Source organism: Marmota flaviventris, chromosome 17 (assembly GCF_047511675.1).
Source record: "Marmota flaviventris isolate mMarFla1 chromosome 17, mMarFla1.hap1, whole genome shotgun sequence".
Lineage (NCBI taxonomy): Eukaryota > Metazoa > Chordata > Mammalia > Rodentia > Sciuridae > Marmota > Marmota flaviventris.
Window position 1 is genome coordinate 68248270 of NC_092514.1, and position 25156 is coordinate 68273425.

General features: G+C 40.4%; 1 protein-coding gene across 1 annotated transcript in view; it reads left to right on the forward strand.

The window, feature by feature from the left end:
- The window catches only part of Map2k6 (mitogen-activated protein kinase kinase 6), a 111236-nt gene extending 87870 nt beyond the window's left edge, over positions 1 to 23366 (forward strand). The window contains exons 11-12 of the mRNA XM_027946312.2: positions 6836 to 6881; positions 11353 to 23366. Coding sequence (XP_027802113.1) covers positions 6836 to 6881; positions 11353 to 11430 — 124 coding nt within the window. The 3' untranslated portion in view covers positions 11431 to 23366. The remainder of the gene's footprint in view (positions 1 to 6835; positions 6882 to 11352) is intronic.
- The last annotated feature ends 1790 nt before the right edge of the window (positions 23367 to 25156 follow it).

Sequence of the window (25156 nt, forward strand, 5' to 3'; positions counted from 1 at the left end):
GTTTTGTTTTCCATAGAAATTGCCAGTGCCATCAAGGAAAGTAAGAAGGGGGATGGTATTCTCCAGACAATCCAGTGATTCCTACCTGCGGTCTGGCCAGAATGCCCAAGGTCATATGATGATGACCCCTGCAAAGAGGATGCACAGAGGACATCCAAGGTCAAACACATAACAGAACCAAGTTAGTTTATCTGGGCATCTTGAGAAAGCAGCTGAGAATTGGGAGGAAGGAGAGAGTCAGAACTGGAGGCAGTCGCAGCGGTGCCTCCTGGTGAGGAGCAGTTCTGACCATCACTGCCATGGAGGGTCCTGGAGCTCTGTAGATTCTGAAGGGCACAGGGAAATTGAAGCAGCCTCTTTCTCACAGCATTATTCCTTGGCCTTCTTGCTCTTTGGAAGGAGAGTGTGAATACAGCTTTCATTGGGAAACATGATGACACGAGAAAGGCTCTTGTTGCTTGTGAAACTAAGGCCTGTTGGACTTTTTCTGGTCCCAGGCCACTCTTACCCCGGGTGTTTTCCCTAATGATTTATGAGGCTGGCCCACGGTGGTTTTGGTTTGGTTTTGATTTTGGCTGAATGGCCAGAGAGGGGCTGGAACTCTTGGATATGACACGTTGGGTGTCTCTAAAATAAACATTCTCTGGGCTCTTGAGGTCTGTCCCCTGTCTGCCTTCCTCACGTGAACGGGCTGGAAGTGGCGATATATCTGCCAGGTTGAAATGGGGTCATGATTTTGCCTTCTGGATTCAAGAACTTGACTTTTTTTTGTTGTTGTTTTCTTTTGCCTTAACCTCAAATGTTTAAATGTCACATAGGAAAAGGGTGAGTCATCTTCGATATTGAGCCCAGTAGTTCCTAGGAGGAGTGGTGATGGGGAAGGTTCTCATCTAGGGAAATTTCTTCAAGCTTGTCTTCCTGTTCCTCTTCTCCCACCCATCCCCCTTGGCCCAGGATTCTGGATACTTTGGGAAACTTTGGTAAGAAGGATGAGGCTGGTGTGAAAAGTTTGGGAAAGAGAGTTTTCCACTGTGAATCACCCATTCAGTCCAGTGGTTCTCAACTCTGGCTTCTCATTTATACATCTCTAACAAACATTCAAAGCACTGTCCCCAAAGCCTCACCATCACAGAGTCCAATCTAATTGGTCTGTGGAAGGACCAATTTCAGTACTTTTCAATGTTCGTAAGTCATCCTAATGGACTTCGAATATACCTGCTGAGAATCCTGGGTTTATACGAAAGATTTATGGACCTGCTATCAGATGCTTCTCGTTCAGAATTGCACCTCTCTGTAATTTTTTTTTTCCCCAGGGATGGGGATTGAACCCAGGGGTGCTCTACCACTGAGCTACATCTCCAACCCTTTTAATTAATTTTTTATTTTTGCTGAGGCTGGCTTGGCACCTGCGATCCTCCTTCCTTAGCTTCCTGAGTTGCTTGAATTAGAAGCGCACCCCACCATGCTGGCCTGTAGTTTATTAAACAATCATTCAATTAATTGATTTAAGTATCAAAATACTTTTTTTTCTCCAACTTAAAACCTCCTCCAAAGAAATAAGAATGAGATCATTAAAGCTTCTTACAGTATTTAAAAATGAATACATTGAGAGAGGCATGTTTTCTAACGTCAGTGTGTGCACACACACATGCAGAAACTCCTGATGTTGTCCTGTTGCTCTTTCTATAGTGACTGCACTGTGTCTATGTTCCTGCTACGATGCCCATATGTTGTCCATCTGAGATCTCCCTATCTTTCTCTTTTTCTCTCAATTTTAGTTCCAGTTACCATAGTTTATTCATTCAAATGTTTCGAGTGGTAGACAAGTTCCTACTTACCTGGAAATTTTACTTTGGTAAATGCTGTGTCACTTCATTTACATTCAGGAAGTCAGCTTGTCTTGCTTATGGGGCTTATTAAAGTAGTAATAATAATAGAAACAAAATTCAAATCACTTCAGTTTACAGTCATCAAAGTACAGATTTTTTTATTTTTATTTTTGAAAGCATCAGTACTATATCTGTGGGAGAAGCTGATACTTTGGAATATTAATTTTGTAAAATAATAGGTCATATTTGTTGATGCGGGGAATTGCAAAATAGCCGAGGAACATTAATTATGAATTTTAGGAGCATGCTTACTTGGACCTTAGGAGAGTGTACCTTCTCCTATTTGTCAATAATTATTTTTCTTTCTGCCTGCTCTCAAGCATCAAGATATTTTCTTTGATACCTCCTCAGGATGTACATCAAACTTTTTAAGGCCTCCGAGTTGAAAATTGCATGGATTTCCCCCCTAGATCTTATCACTGGCTTGGGTATTTATGGAAGCAATTTTATTTTTTATGTATAGTAACATCCGGGTCCATGCCTCCATTCAATAACGGCCTCGCTATTGCACCTGTTTTGCTATTGACAGTTTTAAAGTTGTTCTGGAGCAGAGTGGAAAGAACGAAGAGGTAACTGTTTCTGAAGAACATCTATTGCTTTTTGTTTTCCTTTGAATTTATAACTGACATTTTTAGAAAACGTAGATTGGGTCACTTGCAATTAAATATCAATCAAAGGAATATTTTACAGGCGTTCCTAAGGAACACCCCCCTTCCTTGATGGAGAGCAGGACACAGCCTCCGAGCACCTTTTCCTTTATTGCCTCATCTTCCACTTTCCTCTTTATAAAGCTGTAATCTTTATAAATCACCCTTTTTCTGAGTGACTGCCATACTATATTTTTACAACGTAATCAGGCTTTGGTCCTGTGAGTGATAAGGGAACTCCAGATTTGGGAAGTAACATTTTGAATCTCAAATTTCAAGATAAATATATCTCTGTATTTATTTCTTCATCCTTATTTGGGATAAGGGTACAAAAAGGGCTTGTTACTCAGAGCCTAAGGGATCTGTCAGAGCATTGATGACCTTTGGTGGCTTGCATTCCACCCAAGCATTTGAGGGCATCCCAGTGTGGCATCCAGGGACTCAATTTGGACCAGGACCTCAACCTGTGACCTCCACCCATCAGTACCGAGTGATGCTTGTCAGATAACAGCTAATCATGGTGCATGGGGTGAAGTGGCATCCACAGGTGGCTCTGGAGCTCAGAGGTCCAGGTGCTATAATGCTACTGCAATAACTTCAGAGAAACATCTTGAGGAACGAAAGGAAAGTGAAGGCATCATTGCTTATGAACTTGAAGAGAAGCAATGATTCCTTACAGACCCTTCCTTTTTGTACTTATTTGTAAATTGGACTAATGAATGAGATTTTCCATCCTTTTTCTCACACATGGTTTTACCGTAGAGTATTTAAAAAGTTTCTAAGGTAGACAGTGCTGACCAGATAGGCCTTGTTTGGGGGATTCATAATAAACTCTAATAGAAAAGCCTTACAGTCTGATCCACAGAAAGGTTCACAAATGAGTTTATATATTAAAAAAAAAAAAAAAGAAAAAAAAGAAAAAAAGGCATCCCAGCAGGTTTTTACTTTCCACCACAAGCTCTTCCTACAGGTTCATAGAAGGAAGTCTCTGAAAATCAACTGTAGCACTGTCCAACTCAAAGTAACTAGTACGAAACAGAGACAATCAAATATAGTCTCCGACTTGTTCAGAAAGGACAGCAGAAAGAGGCAGCGGATATTTATTTAGCTTTTGACAAATGGATGGCTTGAGAGGCACAGTGTGTTTTTATTCTGTGGATGCACCAAATAGCCCTTCTTGGAAACAATCGGTGGGAATTCAAATAGGCAGAAATCCTCTGGTCAGCACAATCTTCAAGCTAGCAATTCTCAAGACAGCACGAAGCTGGTTTTTAGTGTCAGCTACGGTCAGAAGCGTGTGTTGTGGCATTTGGAAGAGGAATTAGGGCAGTTAGCTAATTGTATGCTTGAAAATGACAAGCCACTTGAAAATTCAAAAGTCTGACTTTCATCCAAGAAGAAATTGGTGTAGCTTTGAACTCTGCAGTTGTTATTTTATACTGAATTTCAAGCACTTCCTATTAAACATGGAAAATTTGCCTTTTTCCTACCTAACCTTATCCTGGGTATTTGGCCATTCTTAGGGCATGTTTTGAAGTGTTCTCGATTTAAAAGATGGGGAGAAACTCAAAATGGGTTGCACCAGATACAGGAATTCAATAAACAGCGCTGCTCTGCTGTGTAAGTGTTTTCCTTGAGTACTCTATTGTGGAGCTTGGGGTGAACTTTGACCTTCACAATCAAGGGCCATAAGCCAAAATGTCACCTATTGGCCAGCAGGCTCTGAGGTTTCAGAAATCTTAAACACTTTATGATAGAACAACTTGGGGGCTTTTGCTACTTTTTTTTTTAAATAATGAAGATTTTCAAAGAAGAAACTTTTCTGGGGACATTTTCCTCACCTGCTCTGAAAGTGAAGATAAGACATCTAGAATCAAAATCACTTCTACTTAAAAAACGAGAAGCCCTCAATCCCTCTTACCTGTTGGGAAGGAAAGGGTCATTTCATTATCTACCAAATAATGAGCTCAAAAATCAGCAGACCCATGAAGATCCTTAGTTGATAAAAGAGGCCCTTGTTTTGACATTTGAGACACGGGCTCTTTCTCTTTGCTGGTCATTCCCTTAGTTCTGTTACTGACCATGAAAACCACTCATGGAAAGGTGGGCAGAGGTGCTCAGTGACAGTGTTTCAGATTCAGTGCAGAGTTAGGGTCTCCAGCGAGATTCCAGAATCAACCCCTTGAATAATGGATGTGGTTTTAATATTGTGTGTGCTTCTTGTTATCGATTTAGCAAGTTAAATTGTTCAGCCTATAGAGAAGAAATTCTGGGTTTTTATTTGCTTTGATGAACAGATAGAAATTTAGGACTTGTATACATTAAACCTTTTTATTTTATTTTATTTTTTAACTGGGGTCTATGCTCAAGTGAGCAATACCCTGGGACCACATCGCTTCCGCTGGGTTTCTTTCTGTGTGAACTAGCTCTTGAACTTAGGAAAACTTTTGCTTCTGAGAGTAGCCGGTAGAGAAGGGTAGAAGGCAGGAGGTGGCAGTGAGTGACAAATGAATCAGATGGAGAAGATCCTTCCAGGTAAATTCATCTAAGAGGAGATGAGCAATAGCAACCAGGAGATACCCTAGGACCTAAAGCCCAGTTTCACCTGTACTGTGACATTTTAGACAGAATAGTCGTGGGGGACTGTCCTGTGCATTATATCATGCTTAACAACATCCCTGGCCTTTACCTAGTAGATGCCAGTGACCCTCTGCACCTAGCTGTGCAACCTCAAATGCCTCCAGATGTTGCCAAATGTCCTTTGGAGGGCAAAATCACCTTCCTTTGGGAACCATTAGTACTGACTCTCAGGATGCAGATGCAGGCAAAGCCATCAATGGGAGTTCCAAGGCTCATTCATTTCACTCAGGTACACATTCCCATTATCAGTCCGACTGTGACAATTGGTAATTCTATCTAATGCACTCTTGTTTTTATCCTCAGTTGAGATGAAACTTTCTCTCATAGGTTGTCTGGTCACTGAGGTCACTAGGTCCTAGGTCTGCCCTCAGTTCCAGATTGAAACTTCTCTCCTCACATCTACCTGTACCCTGTCTCAGGTCCCCTGGCTTCTACCCACAGCACTGCCTGGAATAAACTGGTAGGCTGCTTTTCAGTTGCTTTGGTTCAAAAGCTTTCCTACCCCACCCGCTCTCTTTTTTCATTTCATTTTTTTTGAAACCCCGGAGTTGCTCAGAGCATCTCAGTGACTTCATCCTCTGTGGTTCTGTACCTGGCTCCCTCATTAGGGTGAGTTTGTGTGGCTGGATCAGAAGAGAGCTCATGTCACACATACCAGGTCTCATTGGCTCAAAGATGACACATTAGTGCAAACCCTAGCATCCTTATGATCAGTCACATTTCTGTTCCTTTCATTCCAGGCATAATTCTTTTTCATTCATGTATGATTGTGTGGCCCAGTGGGTGCAGGAGGGTGTAGGTGGCCTTGCAAAACATTGTTTTCAAAATCATGGTTCTCTCCATTCTATAACCTGGAATTCCAGCTCCAAGTACACCATTCCTCTTCTTCCTTTTTCTTTTTTTCCATTTTAAGGCCAAGGGTTGGTAGAGGATGGGGTGGGTTGAAGATAGGGGTGATGGGTTATTCTCTTCATCCTGCAATTTTATCACTATGGCCTCTGGTATCTGGGGTTATTCGAAAGCTGAACGATCAAAATGCACTTCACAGTATTCACAGTAGTGCACGACCACGAAGTATTTCTGAAAAGAATTGCTAAGTCATGGAGTATGTTTTCCTTTTTATGAACTAAGATGCATAAGCAAGTAGTTTTAGCCTAGAGACTTTATGGGTTTATTTCTTCTCTCTCAGGCAGGTTTGGCTAGGAATATATTGAAGCAAATTATAAATTCAAGAGAACTGGAAGCTGCAAGAACCAAGTTTCATTGAAGACAGTGAAGGGATAACAGATGCATCATAGGAAACACTTGCCGATTTCTTTGCCAGGGGAGGTGGGATTAAAAGCTGCCTTGAAGGAAAGTAGCTATTCATTTTGAAATAGAATGACTGCAGATCAGAAGGGTTAGTCTCAATGTCACTGGTAAAGTGTCAAAGAATAAACACACACACACACACACACACACACACACACACACACACACACACACATACTTGTCTTATCAAGGGTGATTTAAAGCATAATTTATCTTTGTAACAGAACAATCAACATAAGAGGTTCATAATTTCAATACATTTTTTTAAGCTGGTTTGGTTCTAGAGTCCTAATGTAGTGATAAATGGTTTCTACATTTTAATGTAATTAATTTCTTTTTCCCCTTAAGCTTGAAGAAGAATTCCAAAGAGCGGCCTACGTATCCAGAGCTTATGGTGAGTGTCAGCCCTGTAAATATACCCAAAGTAATAGCAAGGGAAGTAACTTCAACCTAAATTATGGTCAGATAACCACATTGGAAGAGATATGATTGATTCATGGGAACACTCATGACAGGAATTGGACTCAAGAAAAAGAGTGAAGAACCTTTCATTCATCGTATGTCCTTTATAAACATAATAAAAGCCTTTACCCTAGTTGATTAAGCTATAATGATATGGACCAAGAGTGTTTATGAAATTTATATTTTCAAATTTAAAACCTACTTGTGGTCACAAAGTACTATAAAAAATGAAGGAAAGCATGCCCTTCAGAGTTTTCAATAATGAGAGGAAGAGGTGCTGTGTGCCTACTCAAATTTTGATAATATAACCAGGATGAATTAGATGAAGTTCTTTTGGGTGGGTGGCTAGGGAGGAAAGAATCACTTTTTTTTCCTCCTCCTGTTTTTCATTTTGGTGAAAAGAAGTAGGAGACAGTATTATGAATTGGATTCTACGATCTGGCATTCACAGTTTGTCATTTGCTCTACAGTGAAAAGAGGGATGGAATTCAAAGCTCAGCCTTGTTTAGAATTGTTTCTCTTCCCTAGTTGTAGCTGCCACTTTAGGTTATTACCAGAGGGTCTTTGGTACAGATGGCAAAGACCTAAACTTGGCAGTGCTCTAAGTGTCTTTTGAATGTGGGAGGAACACATTAGGTGAAGGGAATATCACACAATTCAGACTATGGTATGAATTGGTGTTAACTCCTCCCTAGACTTTACCTTAAGCAGGGGAAGGAAGAGTTAGATTCATGTGCAATTTCAATAAAGAGAAGAGCACACGCAGACATCCCTTTTTACTGGAGCATGGTGATGTGGCAGGCATGGGATGCTTCCTCCCATCCTGTCCCACCCACGCCTGTCAAGGCCAGCCCAAGGACATCACAGAATGTGTACATTCCTGGCATCTCTTACCAAATGGTGTGGTGAGGGGGCTGAGATATTTCCTGACTTGGAAATGTCAAGTCAGAAGGTGCTACGGGATCTGGTTGAGAGGGTGTGTGCTCAACAGGGCCACCCAATTGGATTTTCAATTCTGGTGGATATGCTTTGGTTTAAGTCTGGACCCCATTTTCCTAATGGATGAACTTGGGCCTCCATAGTCTCCTTTAAAGGGCAGTGCCCTGTGCTTGACACTCTATAGCCTTCCTAACTGAGACCCACAATTGAGGAAGAGAAGATGAGAAAACAGCATTCTATATGCTTGGGTTAAATATTTCCTCCCTGACTATGTTTCTAACAGCCAGAGGCCTTTCCAGTCCTGGCTACTCTTTTGTGGTAGTGTGACACCTAAGCCCTTTTAAAATTAATTTCACACAAAGTTCAATAAATGTAGAACGATTCCTATAGGATCTTATGGAATCTGTAATCCTATTTTAAAATCTCCTTGTTTTATAACTAATTTTGGATAAAAGAAGAACTTTCAATATAGTTCTCTTTAAAATGTAGGACATTTTTTTTTTCCTTCCAGATAACCTATTATAAGAAAGTTCATTAGAACACATTAGAAAAAATTCAGGCTTAGTGTACATTGGCAGGGAATGTTGACTTCTACCTTTCCAGTATATTCTAACACTGTGGTATGTTTTGGCATACATATCAATGTTGTAAGATCATGTGGGCTCCCCCCGCCCCTTTCTCCTTATGGCATTAGTCTTTGTGGTCCTGGAAATGAACTTGCCTTTTAAGACCATAACTATTGCCTGCTTTCCTGTGGAATTGAGGTTTTTAAATGGAAAATCTGAGTCCAGACTCCCTGACTTCAGCATTGGGAAACACGTGCTGGGAGGCTATTGTTTAGATTTTTAGGAGTTTGTGAGGAGGTGGGAGAGAAAGGAATCATTTTTCCAGATGAAGGACAGTGTAATTAAGGCCTAAACCAGACATGTACCACTTATGGAAATCCCAAATGGCTTTCTCTTTAACTCAGATTGAGGGCTATCTGTGCTTTAAAATCATCTTCTCTGCTTGTTCTCCCAAACTTCAGCTGGAGGCCATGATTCTACAGGAATTGTTCTTCAAGTGTCAGCATTAGCCAACTAGACAGTGTTTTAGATTCTGTGGGAGCTACAGCTGCTAGTATGACTCTGGAAATCTGCTGTTATAGCCTGAAAACAGCCATATTCAATATATGGGGGGGAAAAAGGGGTGTATGTGGTTGTGCTCCAATAAAACATTATTTTAAAAAACAGGAAGTGGGCTAGAGGTGGTCAAGGGCTGTCCTTTCCTAACCCCCTCCTAGATGATAACCACCATAAGTGGTAACCAGATCATTCAAGTGATTGTCCCATGGGGTCATTATGTTCTCCAAATATCTTAAAAGTACTAGAGTAGTAAACAAGGATGCCTTTACCCCAGAAAACATAATCTTTTTTTTAAATAGTAATTTTTTTAAATAATTTTTTTAGTTGTAGGTGAACACAATACCTTTATTTTTATTTATTCATATGTGGTGCTAAGGATCGAACACAGTGCCTCACACACACTAGGCATGAGCTCTACCGCTGAGCCACAACCCCAGTCCCCAAAAACCATCATCTTGACAGCTGAGATATGCATAGGCTCTGGAGACCTATTGGAGATGTAGCTTGCCCCTTTGCTTCTGATGGTGTATCCATGGACGGCCTTGCTGACCTCTGGCTCTCACACCCATTTCCAAGCCTGGGAATGAACTGAAACATACCTGAACATTTGTTTTTAAGACTGTAGGTTGGCTTGTTTAATTCATTCACACATTCAGGATACAGCCACTGAGCTAATAGCAGCAGGACAGAGGTGGGGGGCGGGGGCTGGCTGGCATTAGAAGTGATCACCAAGACAATCTGAGGTTTGGTGTGTCCTGTTTCGATAGTAAAAAGGCTTTTAAGTACATTAAACATCTCCGAATGTTAAGGGAATGTGGGAAAGCTAAAAAGCATGATGTGAAGACACTTGGTAAGTGCGCCGTGTTACGTGGGTTAGGAGTGGAAAGTGGTACTGCTGCTTGGTAGTTGAGGGAGGCCAGGATGAGAACCTTGCCTCTGGACTCTCACTGAATATTCTGGTGTCCGGCTCAGAGCCGGTATCCAGCCCGTATTCTCCAGCTAAAGCAGGAAACCTCCTTTCCATTTTCTGAGTCACAGTCCTTGCAGAACAACCTGCTTTTTTTTTTTTTTTTTTTTTTCGTTTTCTTTGTTCCTTCCCCATTGCATTGTTCCCTAAACTCCCATGGGTGGGCATTCAGTTCCCCACAGAGCTGACTCATCCAGCCCTCTACTGTCAGGTTTAAAGAATTATAATTAGAAAGCCAACAGCTCGGCAGGCAACATGATGGCTGTAAATGAAGTCCCCAAGTTAGGGAAACAGAGTGAGTCACCCAGATGTCTGCCTGCGAAGTGCTCACATTTAGTCCTGACCAGCCATGGCAAATACTACTACCAGACAGTTGGGGATGTGGGGGTGGTGGTGGAGGACGTGGCACTGGCTACCAGAGGGAATCCCCTCTTTGAGTTGGTTTGATTGGGTCTGTCTCTACGAGGAGTCCCGTGGATCGTGATCTGGTGTATCTCTAATACGAGGTGGACGGTCCCCCCATGACAGCCAGGCAGTTCAGGAGGATTGTTGTTCTGGCATGGAGAAAACGGGTTGGTGTTCTAAATTGTTCCTGAATGTGTGGCCTCTTGCTGTCCCTCACCTTTTCCCCCAGCAAAGTGCAAGACTTCATTTTGTTTTTTTAAAGTCTGCTGAGTCTGAGCTGCATGCACACAGACCATGCTTCCCTTTCCCATCTTTAATCTCCAAGTTGAATTTACTCGGCACATAGCTGTAGTTGGTAGTTTATTTCCCAGATGGATCAACTCTTGGTCAAGAAGAGACATGAGTCGAACTCTTGGCTGTAGGTATGGCTTAGAAAATGGCTTTGACTTTGTCCGTCCTGACTAGCCCTCCAAAGTCAAGGGCCAGGTTGCTTCCTTGCACAGTCATGGATCAGCAGAGTTGGTGTCTTAATTCTACTACCCATTTCCTGAGACGTGAAAATACCTGAACCTCTGGAGTTTCCAATTATTTTATAGCTCTATCAGTCTAAAATGACTTTTTAGGGGACCAAGTTGTAAGTCAGAGTGTTAGATAGATGGTCATTGCCAATCTTTGTAGTTGACTATAGATGGGATTTGTATAGTATATTTAATATTTTTTAAAAAAATAAAGCCATAGATTCTTGGGGTGGAAACCTAGAGATATCAAAGTGGGAGGAGTGGAAGTAAAGGTGTCTTTAAGGTCTTTGCATCCCTAGATATGTACTTATTTTGGAAAGGGTAGGAGGGATCTACCTTCCCCCTGATAGGGATACATAACTCATTTATTAAACAAATTTGTTCATTTGCTTATCTCATGTATTATCAGTGACCAATATTAATCCATGCTTTTTTTCTCTTCTTTCTCAGCAACATCAATTTTTCACCCTACATGAATCCAAAGCAACAGATGTGGCATCTTTTGTGAAATTGATTCTTGGAGACTAGAGAGCAATGGACTTACATTGGTTGACCCTACTGTGGATTGGTGGGTTTATGGGATGAAGCAAGTTCACTACAGCGCCAAGAGAAAGTCATCTTTGAGATAATTTTGCCCTGCCTCTCTGAGGGTTCTCTCTCTCTCTCACTCTTTTCTCTTCTTTTTCCCCTCCTAAGGGGGCCTTGGAATCTATAGTATAGAATGAACTCTCTAGATGGATGAAATATGATAAAGGCTTAGGACTTAAAAAGGTGATTAAATATTTAATGATGTGTCATATGAGTCCTTAAGCTTCTCAGATTTCTCTTGTTCTTTATGGAATGAATGCATTGGCCCTGGCAAAAAGGTGCTACAGTAGTGATGAAACTGTAAGTAGATTTGTAGTTTGTCCCATTTATTATTTTAATATTTATGTTTAAGCGCTTGGTTGGAAAGATCCCACTTTACACAAGAAGACAAGGTTGGGTTGGCAATATTTATAGGGCTTTTATTTTTTAAGTTCGATCATGTCTATGGTCCAGAAGAAATTATTTAATATGCATCTTTAAGAATATTATAAAAAATCTCAAAAAAAAAAAAAAAGGAGCTCTTCCTGTGAAATGTCTCTTCCTCTCTCCCAGACTTCAACTCCATGTTGGGTGATGACCATGTGTTTTAAGTGAGGTGTTGAAGTATCCTATTCCTGATCTTTTTCCAAATTTGGAAAACATAAAAATCACTTTTATCACAGCTCAAAGAAACAAGTTTGGTTCTCTTGACATTTGTGGTATAGTATTCAGTGGAAAGTGATTTGTGATGTGATTTTATATCTACCTGTCTATCCATCTGTGTGTGTGTGTGTATGTGTGTGCGCACTTGGTAAATCAAGTTCCACCAAGGGGCCTCTGTGAACATCTGTATTCTGTAGGAAGGTCATGTGTTGGTCATGAGGAGAGATTGCACACCACAGAGAGAATCGCGGTGCCTTCTTCTGCTTCTGGTCCTCTTGCCATGGAGACGCCCCAAGGATGATCTTTGTAATCAATTTGCTTTTTTCCATTTGCTTGTTTTCCTGTTCAATGAAGAAGCCTTATTATGAGTGGAAGGGCTACAGCTGTAGAGAATTAAAGGCTGTCAGTTGTTCCATGATACAATGAACAGGTAATGGAAGGCTGAATCAGTTCCTAGGTACAGACTGCTCCATTTCCACACCTTGTTCCTAAGCAGCTGGCAATCTAGCAAGCTCCACCCTGAATTCCAAGCAGGTTGACTTAGCAAAAAAAAAAAAAAAAAAAAAAAAGAGTTCTTTGCCATGGCTAAAGACACTACAGGTGTCTGATATGGGGCTCTTGATTTCTCAAGGACCAAGGGGTGAAATGATTGATGGAGAAAATATAGACTTACACTAGTAACTAGGAACCAATTCTTTTGGACATTGTGTTTATATAAAGTAACTCTTGGAATACAAAGACAAAGGATGTTGATTGATTAAAAATAAAAAAGGAGAAGAAGAAGAAGAAGAAGAAAGAAAGGAAGGAATGAAGGAAGGAAACTATGCTTTCTTTCCTTGTCTCAAGTTCTCTGATCTGGAGAGGATTGCTCCTTCAAATCCTCCTTCCCATTTCGGATTTTTGAAGTGCAATAGTACATTATCTGTTTGTATTGTTCTGTCTTGTTCTTGACCTCTTGCTCATGGAAGTTGCTCAGAGTTGAGTAGGACACTTTCATTCCTTCCTCATATTCTCTTCTGGGACATATCTGTTTGATTCAACATTGGCTTCATCTGCTTCAAAGCTACCTCTGCCTTCATTTTTTATTTTTTTCCTAGCCAGAAAAGGTGCATTATCCTTGTAATTAGAGCCATTCAGTTTCCCACCCACCTTTCTAAAGCTGGAAGTTCCTCTTCTTTGAGACTGAGAGAAAAATTGCAACTTTATTCCTGCTCTGTTTACCCATTTTATGAAATCAGAAAGTACTAGGAAAGTCATCTAGGGTCACTCTATTATAGCTTTCTTTCTTTTCTTCTTCTTCTTCTTCTTCTTTTTTTTTTAATGGGTGGTAATATTGTAGATTGAACCCAGGGATATTTTACCATAGAGACCCACACTCCCACTCCTTTTTCTTTTTTTCTTTTAAGACAGGGTCTTGCTACGTTGCTGAGGCGGATCTCAATCTTGCAATCCTCCTGCCTCAGCCTTCCTGGTTGTTGGAATTACAGGCATTATGCCACCACGCCTGGCTTTGTTTTAGCTTTTGGTAAAATGTAGAAAGCAAATCATCTCCCTGGCCTGCGTCAGGTTATGCCTGCCTGTTTGTCTCCTTTGAATCATTCTTAACAAAAAAAATATGTTTCTCATTTGTATGCCTCTCTAATCTGTGGGCCCAGGGCCAGAACTGCCAAAACAGTCATAGTTGAGTAGAGAAGGTGGTCTGTGGTTGTCAACCCTGGTACACTTTGGAACTCTGGAGGAGCTTGTACATACTGTCAATGCTAAAGCCCCACAGCCACCAGAGACCTAGATTTAATTGGTCCATGGTGAGGCCTGGGAATTGGGAGGTTTCTCAAGCCCTTGTGTGATTCGGAAGTGCAGCAGGGTTGGGAACATTGGACTAGTAGTACCTTTTAGGGAGATAACTGACTTAAAATCACCTTCTCCTTAAGTTTTGCAGAGAATTACAAGCGATTATAAAGAGAAAAAAAAAGCTGCCGTTTCTTTTCCTGTCCTCCCCCTTTGGAATATCCTTGTCACCACCAGGAAGCCATGTTCCTGGTGATTTGAAATTTGAAATACCTTTTCCCCAGAAAAGCAGTATTCTACGGTGGTGGTGATTAGGTATCTCATGTACTAAGGAACAATGGCTCGATAGCCCTAGGAGTCTAAATTTTAAAGCCTGGTTTTTATTTTTCAAGAACCACGTGTAAATCCTTAACAACCGACTTAAAACAATGACGACAACAACAAGATACACAAGCTGTGTCTGTCAGGAGTTTCTTGTATATACAAGCAGATATGTATATAGAGAGGAAAAAGATATCTGTATTCAGGAATGAGACTCAGATTATTTAATTGTCTGCCACCACAGGCCATCTCATTATCAGCCCTGTATGTATCTATCAATGCATTGCAGAATCAGTATAGCTCTACACCAGGGGTCATGCTCATTTTTACAGAGGTATTTGATTTGGTATCATATAATTGTCTGTGTATGCATTTTCTTGGTATTTGTGAACATACCCGTCTGTATCCCTCTCTCTGCATGTGTTGTTGATTTAAAAGATGTGCCAAAAACCTAATGTGAATGATTTTTAAGACAATTACTATATGTGTGTATCTATTAATGAGTGTTGATCTTCAGAGTAGCTACCTTGAGAGACTATATATATATTTATATAAATACTTTTACTAAAATATTTTTGTAATTCTCTTTCCAAAATTTATTTCCTCCTCTATATCATTACTTTAGAATTACTGCCTTTTTTCCCCCCCCAAAATACTAGGTTGTCTCCAGTTTGACTCACCTGCCTGGTTTATCTGATTTAGCACCAAGTGGTGTTTGGCAATTTCTAGAAATTAAATCTGCTCTCAGAGCTGAAGTTTTTAACATCACCATCGTCTAATAGGCTTAGAAGAGAATTTCAAATGAAAAATTTGCCCCATCCTTCCCAAAAGTTATGCCTGTTTTTAAGCACAAACAACCTTTTGTAATAAGTTTAGGTCTCCCCTTAGTGGCTACTTTGATGGAGGAGGAAAAAACTCACATAGATGTATATATTGACAAAATATCAAGATAGTCACTGACTTTATACATGGTGTTCACCTGTTAGCCATGATTGAAAGCCTTGACCTGAAGGAATGATCCATTATTTTAAAGATTGTATGTGATTACACTGAGAAGCTCAGAACCAATTGGTTACACCGTAGCTTTTGTCTCAGTGAAGCCATCTGAAATGGAAATGAGTACATGTGGATCCAGCTCAGAATTGGTTGTATATTTCAGTTCTTGTGTGTCCTCCAAGCCTAAAGAAAAGCTCGCATGTTCCAGGGGCTCCCAGACTTTCTGTTTGTGACACCATTAGTCGACTTAGTAATTTTTTCAATGGTGCCCTTGCCCCAAATACTTAACAGTTCAGTATTTGAAGTAATTATGTTCTAACAGTTTAACAGTCGTAGTTTACTCTGTGTCCTGCAGATGTCGCTCTGCTTCCTTCAAAATTTATACAACATCTTAGCTTGTTTGTACAGTTTGCAGTGGGCCTCACAATATCTCAGTGAACAGTTTGCGGACCAGACATCTATGCTCTGCTGATGTTTGCTCTGTCTACACTTAGTGACCTTCAAAGTCAAGTTCTTGTTCACTCTGGTCTCTATATTATTTTGCTCTTTGTCTTGTTATTATTTTTTGCCTGTTTCTGGCTAATTCACTTTTTAATGAGATTAACCCCCCCACCTTTTTTTTTTTTTTGGCTATAATTCATCAGTTCTGCTTTGTCAGATGTTATAATCCACAAAATAGAATCAATATTGATAAGCCCCAGCATGAGAGAAGGCTCTCTGAAAGGATCTCTGAATTTTCTAAATGAAGTTGATTTAATGTTTGGAATTTAATCAGAGAGGGACTAATTAGTTTTGTAATTGTCTTTGTTGAGCAAGGGACTTCATTATCTCTGCTTAGAGGAAGTTTTCTGTTTCTCTCCAAAGTGTCTAACACAAAGCATCTTTGGCCTGAAAATACAATGAATAACTAGTTCCTAAATTCCCACTCAAATGTTCTTTTGCTATGTAATTCCCTCTGGCCTAAAAGTAAGATTCCTATATTCATAAAATGCTTTGTAGCTGGTATTCAGATCAAGTAAAATGAGTTAAACCTTTGTGCATGGATTTGGACTTCTTAAAATCTATGATGACTTCAAGGAATCTTCTACTTTTTTTGAATTAACAAGTAAAAATGGAACTCAAGTAAATGTCACCTTAGAATTTTTATTTATTTTTTTATAATGTAAGGTATAGTTTTCAGTTAGACCCCTGAGAGAAAACCTACATATTCAGATGGAAAAATGCCTGATTAAAATCTCAGAAGAGAAAGCCACCAAACAATGGATAAAAAAAGAGAGATTTTATTCTAGAAGTTACACATTCCTCTTTCTTAGGGGTCTGTGTGTGTTTCAGCCTTGTTAAATGTACTGACAGCTAAAGATCCTCTCTGATTCTTCTTTGGTTTTCCTTGGAGTATTCTGGATTCCTTTGGGAATTTTTTTAAAGCTAGGACCTTTTCCCTAGGAAAATGCACATCATACATGAAACACATAATTTTGCAAATATTTCTTTGTTGGGGACAGTTCCCTTAGGATCAATAGCTTTGTTCTTTATAATGTGACTGTGACATCTAAGAACAGATTGCCAATCTTTCTGGGAAGGGCCAGACAGTATGTATTTTTGTGTTTCATATGGTCTTTGTTGCAACTACTTGGCTCTGCTGCTACAGTGTGAAATTGTCCAGAAACAATACATAAATGAACATGGCTATGTTCCAATAAAACTTTATTTATAGAACCAAGCAATGGTCCAGATTTGGCCCACCCATGATGGTTTGTCAACACCTGTCTTAGGCCATCAAACACAAAGTTCTAATTGATTACACAAAATAGAATTTTTCTACCTAGTGAATATTTAGCTCAGCTATTGCCAAAGGCAGATTAGGAAGATGGACATAGGAAAATTAATTCATAAAGGACGGTGACTGAATTAAAGTTGTCTGTTAGTTTCCTTATGCAAGTATTAATTGTTCTAGAAGCCATTGGAATAGTTTTCTACAGATTAAACTGAGTGCTTAAACTTTCCATTTCTATGCAATCACTACATAACTGACTTCAATTTGGTTATGAAAGGCACATTCTCTTAGGTGTTAACTGTACCCTTGGTTCTTAGCTTCTTCGTATTTTCTTTTGCTGTGCTACGAATCACATGCAAAAAGAATCATGAATCCTAATCATTTTTGAACTGTAGTGGGATTTGGGAATGTGGTAGACCAAACTTCACTCAGAAGTAGGAGACAGATATAGTTCTTAACATCTTTCAATTCATCCACCTCATCTATAAGGTTGTTTTGGGGTCAAAATACTTATGGTCAGGGTGCCTCAGAGCTGCAAGTTCTCAGTGTGATGGGAGACTCCTGCCCAGCCAGCCCTTTTACAGTCCATCCCCCGTGGACTTGCGGAGTGGGTGGGGGGGGGTTGCTCTTCTTTTTAAATCATCAGCAAATTTCTGTTTCAAGGGCCTGTTCAAAATACTTCTTTCTGATGTGATGTTTGCTGGGTTTTCAGCCCTGGTTGAACTTCTGGGCCCCAAAGCCCATGGTGACAGCTCTGCTCCTCCACAGGCCGAGAACAGCTGGATAGTGGGCCTCAGTGTTCAGGTCTTGGATCCTCTGAGCTATACAGAGTGCTGGCAGATGATGTCAGCCATTGACCTGAGCTTTCTTCTTTCTCCTGGATCAAAACAGAACACATCTTAAAGCTTTAGTCTCTTTATTATTATTATTTTCCTTCTGCATCATCAGGGGAACATAAATGACACTAGGAGACTCCTTAAGAGGGCATTGGACTAGGTGATTTACCTTGAAAAAGGATTTCTCTTCTCCTAAGGACACACAACCTGAATCCCAGAGACCTCAATGAAATTATCCTCCCAGGGGAAGCTAATTGCCACCAAATCCAACACTCACTACTTGTTTCTGGTGACGACAAAAAAGAGGTGTCCTTTTTCTGAGGTTAGAAGTCACTATTTGCAGCTTTGCCAATGTCCTTATACCATTGCAGGTTTTCCAATTGAGTCCTTGGGAATCAAGACTTTAGTTTGGGTTCATCTTTTCAGTTCTTGGCCCCCCAATTCTTCTAAAAGCCTCTTTCTTTTCTTAAGTTAAAAGGACTTTAGTCTAAGCAGAAATACAAAGAAAGGTCAAGGAATTTTTGTTTTGAAGAAGCCGGTATCGCCTCGTAACACAAACATATTAATAGAGTTTTAAAGTATTCAGCCTAATTCCTTGGGACTTTCAGTATCTTGTCATTTGAACTTGGGCCCTGCACCCTTTGTTTTGAGGAGTTTACAGTTAGAATTTGAGATATTTTATCACTGTGGGCTGTTATTTTATCACTGTGGGTTTTTATCACTGTGGCTGATATTTTATCACTGTGGGTTTTTATCACTGTGGGCTGTTCATCCCGGCATGCTCTGGGTTTCCTCCATTTTACACTTAAGTGCTCCTGAGGTCAGGGTCTCTTTCCAGCAACGAGGCTTTTATGGTTGGAGATCGAATTCAGGGAAAGTGAGGACAAGGGTAGGTACTTACCTGTGTCTTGATGTCGGAAACAGAGCTTCCTCAGTGATCCCCAGTGTGGGTGGCTTAGGCCAGGCCAGCAGCCGTCTTCTGTCCTCTCTCATGGTCTTTCCTTGGCTTTCGTCCTGGGAGGGTCATAGGTGACCTGAGCTGACTTAACATTTCTGTGCAAAGGAACTCATCTGGTCATTTTCATAGACCAATCATTAAAACCAACAGTTGTGCACCTGTCTGTCTAAATGAAATCCACATTGTTCCCAGTTTTTGAAAACATAAAGGATACCTGGGAGAACTAGTAAAATCCTCAAAAAAAAAAAAAAAAAAAAAAAAAAAATTCTCATTTGAAACCAGAGTCTTTAGAATAAGAACTTCTGTTTGGTCTTTTCAGCAGAGTAGCTGATTGGGCATCCTGTTCTCTTAAGTAATAGTCTGTTGTGGTCAGAAATGAATAATTAGCATCACTTGCTCATTACCAACATTTTCATTGGAATCACCAATATATTTCAGCAAAGCAAATCAGACCACTGTTTTAGGTGATTGTCACTGGACTTGAGAGATCAAGGCTGAACAGGAATGTGAAGTCATGCTTAGGGGCTGGGAGAAAAGATTAATGCAAACAGTGCTGTTCAATTAGGAAGCCCTTGGAAGAGCAAGCTGACACACAGGTGTGCCTTTGAATTTACTTGCAGTATTACAGCATGGTAGACATCATCTCTTATGGAAAAACTCATCAAGAAGGTCAGCCTGTATTATTACTTTTTTCCTTAAAAAATACTGAACTGTATAAAGATTCCAAGAGTGACCTTTATTGAAATGTCAGGAATTTTGTTTGTTTGTTTCTCTAGTGTTGTTGATTCTAAAGTTTTGCCATTCTACACTGATGGCATCTACCCCAAAAGCCAACAGAGGCATGATCAGATGGCCGAGGACAAGAAGCCTGATGTTGAAAGTACTTTAAGAGCATATGGCGCACCCATCAGCTGCTTTCAGAGTAGAGAAATGTGAATACAAAATCTGAGCCCATAACCTTCAGTTCAGATGACTGATCTTTGAGGAAGGGTGGATGCCAAGGAAAGTTCTCGGAAGAGGATACTTTCTTTCTTTCTTTTTTTTTTTTTTTTTTACCCACAAGGCAGATTGCTGGAAATGTTCTTAGAAATACACTACAGGTGTCTGCCAGGAGAACGAGAGTAATTGTAAAGTCCAGTACTTAAGGCTGATTTGGATTTTCGGAAGCAGCAACTTGGGGAGAAGTAGTTGTGTTATTTGGTTCTCTTCTGATGTCACCTTGTCTGTCCAATCCTGTGTTCAGTACTTCTGAAGGCAGTGGTTTCAGGCCATGTTCAGTGGTGCCCTTGGAGGAACCTTTAGGGGAGAGGTGGTGGTAAAGTTCAGCTGGGCCCATCTGAGTGTCCATCAACCTCCAATTGGAGCTTCTGGCCACCAGTATTGGTCCCTTTAACTGGAAGCCTCCACGATTACTAAAGCCTTGGGAAGGAAATGACCACCTGAGGACCCTGCACATCCCCAAGCCTGTAAAATCTTATAGTTGACCATGTCTGCAAGACCCCCCCCAGCCCCCCTTTTTTTTTCTTTCTCTATTGAGTATGCTGACAGGGCTAGGGAGGTATGGCAGCAAGAAGAGAGGACCGTTCATTTTAATTTTTAAACAGAAATTATTTCAGAGTAAATGCACAAAATCAATACCAAGCCATAGGGATCCTGAAATAGGTTATTTTCCTAAAGTAGTTGAGAACACCCTGATCCTCATTTACTCTCCCACTGATGGGAAGTGGTGTGACTGGACTCTTGATGGACAGTATAATTTTTAAATTTCCAGGTTTGCAGAGTCAGGGGTTAAAATTTGTGTGCATTGGCCTATAGGAAAATTCAAGCGCTTGGGTCAATTGTGATACAGCCTGGGCTCCTGAGATGGGAGCTAACAGAGCTCCTCTTGCTTGCTATTACAGAGGTGCTGTGTGTGGTGAAGGATGCAGAAACTCTTTGGCCAACAGAAATGGGAAACTTCAGCCGTGTATGTGTCAGGAAGGGAGCACGAGGGAATGTTTAGACACCGACTAAATCTTTAGGTGCCTTCTACGTACACATAAAGGTGGGTGGTAAATTCTGGCCCTAATATGTTTGCCACTAAAGGAAATTTCACAGCTTGGGTTTCATAGAGCTATTTTGTAACAATAGGTACATCATAAAGTTGTATTTGAGCAACAATCTGAAGCATTCTGGGCAATTTTCTGTGTACAACCTAGGTGAGAAGGTTTGATTGAGAAAATTTGGACGATTTATCTCTTGTATTACCCCTGCGTCTGATTTATTTCTTTGTCTCAAATTTATTTTCTGAATGGAGTGATTTTTGTATATGAATTGAAATGTCATTTTAATAGATTATTTTTAGAGGAAAAATATTTTCTTTGCGTAACGAACTTACACAGTAAGAACGTGTTTCCTACTCTGCAGAATCATCAAATTGGGTCATTTTAAAGCTGACCAGAGGTGTTAGAGGTGTAGTTTTGAATTCTTTATTTAAATACAGGAAAAGTTTTTTTTTTATATATATATATATATTTTGTGAAAATAGATGGTAGACAGAGCTTCTCTATGGATCTGAACTTTACAAGAATTTTAATAAAATAGGTGGACTTCCCAGCTTCCTCTGTGCTTCCGTTTTCTAGATGAAAATGCTGCTTCTGTTTATTAATCTAGTCTCTGCGAGGAAAGAAAAATCAACACCTTTTCTTACAGTCTGTGGGTTTTATCATAGACAATTGTATTTGTGTGTATGATCAGTCGTTCTCCTATGTTGCACCTGAATTTTGTTTTTAGCCATGTTTATTGTAAAGAAAGCTGGTTGGGCCAGTACAAGCATGTCTGATGCTAGAAGGAAGTAATTCCACCTGCTAGTTAAGAGCCCCCTACCTCTTCTTGCTACCTGAATGATTCTGAAAGCAGATCAGAGAGGTTGTGCACACCTGTCCTTTGTAACTCACACCTTTAGCACTTCATCTTAGTGTCTCTGGAGAGTTTGAAGTTGAAGAATGAACAGTGATTTCCCTGGACTCTCTCCATCTTTGCTGCCCTGTGCAGCGTGCTGCTGAGCTTCCCCGGTTGGAATCATCTCTTTTCTGTGGGTCGTGGTGTCTTTTCTTTATGAATGAGGTGGGCTGAGTTGTAGAGTATGGAATTCATTAGAAGCTTCTCTACAGGGAGGACCTCTGAAGCATGTGGGTGGAATGTTTCCATGCCTCTAAGGTGAATGTTAAATTTAAATTCCGGCTCTGGGAACTTTTTTTTGCTTATGAGCTACAGAAGTGAAGAAGAAACTGGGGTTGGGGGGTGTGGACTTGGTGTTTTCCTATATGGAAACAGGTGGGGCAGACTTCCTCAGGGGAGAACCTCGCCTACTCATCGTGTGGGGGAAGGGAAGTGATGAATGTCAGATGGTAACTTCTGTGTGCCCCAGCCTTGTACTGAAAACACACCTGTTTTCCAGGACGGTATAGCTTTTTGAGCTTTGCCTGTTGACTGTGGGGGCCCCAGATATTCTCATGTTAGCCTGACTTTCCTGTTATCTAGGTTGTGAGCATTTTCCTCACTTTGGAACTCTGGCTTATTATGATGGGGATGCTGTCTCAAAATCCTGAAACCGAGGAGATAGCCCATGCACAGGGGCTTGGAGTAGACACAACATTGGTGTTGATGTAGCTTATGTATTAATAAGAGTTCCCAGAAACAGACGGGATTGTGGGAAAATGTGGCTTTAAAGAAATCTTGTTAGTTTATAACATTTGGAGCAGCTGCTTTCCTGGGTTGCTATTCTTCAGAAAAAAAAAAATCGTCTTTTCACGCAGATGGTACTGATGGTATCCATAACAGCCTGGATTGACGTCGATCAGTCAATAAGCGAGGAATTATAATTTTTGCCTTACAAGTATATAGGCCATTCTATGATGAAATTTCCTATCACGGTATTGTAAAAAAAGCATAACTTTATCTTTCCCGTCTCCTTTTCCATCTAAGAACCCATTAAAGGAAGAGTAAGCTTCTGACGAACTTTGAAATATTTCTTTGAACCTGTGTTTTTGACCAAGGAAATGACTGAGATGCCAAACCAAGTGGTTTGTCACGTGGTTCCTAAGGGCTCCCCCCTGCATCTTTCCTCTCACCACCCCAAAAAGGAAAATGAAATTGGGAGACTAAGTCAAACTTGAACTCCTCTGTTGACGAGGAGCCTTCACTTTGATTTCCTATCTCAGGACATTCTTCAGTTTCAAACTGCTGCTGGGGAGGAAGCTGCCAACCTTGTAACTGGTCTCCAGATGTTTGTGCGTGTGTATGTAAAACTTCACACCGTGTGTGTTGTGTTCAATGTCGTGTCAATCTATGAACTGACTCAAGCAACCGTTTAAAGATAGCAATGACAGTGATAATGACAAAAAAAAAAATAAAAAAAAAATCACCCAACCAACTCTCTCTGTCAAAGTGTTGGCTGTGAACTTTCATAGCTGGGACAAATACTATCCATCAGCCTTCAGGAGCAAGGTGTCCCTGAAAGAAATGGTGTGTTGATCTCATAAGAAAATGTACAACGAATAAAAGACATTTGGAAAAGCGAGTCTGTCTATTCCTTGAATTGTGTGTGGAAATCCTGGGTTCTGGCAATGCGATGCTTATGTGTATCAGGCCCTCTGGGGGAAAGCGCCTGGCTGGTTATTCCTTCATTCTTTCTCTGCTCTTCTCCTGTCTCTACCATCCCATTTCCAACGGAGAGCAGAACAAAACACAGCCACACGGTTAGACGAGTCCAATGAAGACGCATTCGGAAACCATTCCATCCGGGGCGTGCTTCAGATTCTCCATGCTTACAGACAGTCCAGGTTAGGAGGGAGCCTGGTGAATATTTTATTATTAAAATCAAATGGCTTGTGGCAAGGATGAGCCCAGATGTCTTAAATGAAAAGATTAAGACAGCTCTCTTGTGGCTTGCATGTGTTCCTGACACTGAACCGTGAGGCCAGCTACTCATTCAAGTCCTTCCTGGATCTGTAGGTATAATGTTAGGGAAGTTTGCTTTATAGGATTAGGCAGTGCCTTGAACCAGATGTTCAGTGATGGAAAGAAAATGTTAGTTTAAGTAAATGTATTTGGGCTTGCAGAGCTCTCTGATTTGTTCGATAAGCCGAGACCCATTCGATGTGTATCTACCTTAACCCATTGAGTCCCAAGTTTTCAATTATGTGAATATTTCAATGAATGACATAGGTACATTGAAAGAGGTTGGACGCCATGTTGAATGAAACTAATTTGCCCCATCAAAGTAACTGCTCTCATTCAAGATTTTGAGGGAAACTGGATTAAGTGGAAAATTGCAGAAAGGCCATTGGATTGAATAACAAAAGCATTTGGGGATTTATCCATTGAAACAGCAAACCCCACAATAGTTTGTTATGATTTCTCACAATTCTGTGGGTCCACTGGGAATAGCTGGGAAGTCGTGGGGGGCATCTCTCATGCAGTTGCTGTCGGGTGGTGGCTTGGGTAAGTCATGGAGGACTTCTTCATTCACATGTCTCTTCATTGAGGAAGCCCAGGCAGAGGCTTTGAGTGAATTGTGGAGCATAATTTCCACGGTTAGTACTGAAACATGTGCTTCATAGTGTGGGGGCGGGGCGTCTTTGAAAACTAGCTACCATGTTTTGTTAGTTCAGTACAGTTGGAATGTACTGGTAAACTTTAAAAATTGATCTTTCCCCCTCTTTTCTAAACTGGTAATTAAAAGGTTGTGAGAAATGTACCAAAATTAATGATGAAATTAGTTCCCATGGAGTAATCATCCACAATTTCAAAGAAGTTAATTTGATCAAGATAATGTGAACCTGTTTGGGGTTAGCCATCTCTGCCTGAAAGTCTCGAACAGTAGTTGGCATTAAAATGACACAGGAGAGAATTAAACACTAACACAAGTGATTCACTAAACTCCTGTCTGTACTTTCCACCACCCCAGATGGTCATGGTTCATAAATACTTACCGAGTAGGTGTTTTCCCCTTAAATGGAAATAGTGTTGTTTTGTCATTTTAAAATAATATATTTTCAGAAAACTCAGAGGATACGTGCAGGAAAATAAACATTATTCATAATTCTGAGTTAATTGTTCCTGCATTTAAAGAATACATTGTTCCATACGTTTTTCCCTTAGAAAACACACACATACATACACACACTTTCAAAAGCTTAATGGCATTATACTATTACTACCTGCACGCGTTCCAAGTTATATCAAGGGCCTTTATCAAGTCAATAGATGTGGATGGTGTTGTCAATTTTAAATGGCTATATGATTCTAACATATATAGCTATAGATATGGGTGTATATACCTATATCTAGATATAGATCGATTATCTA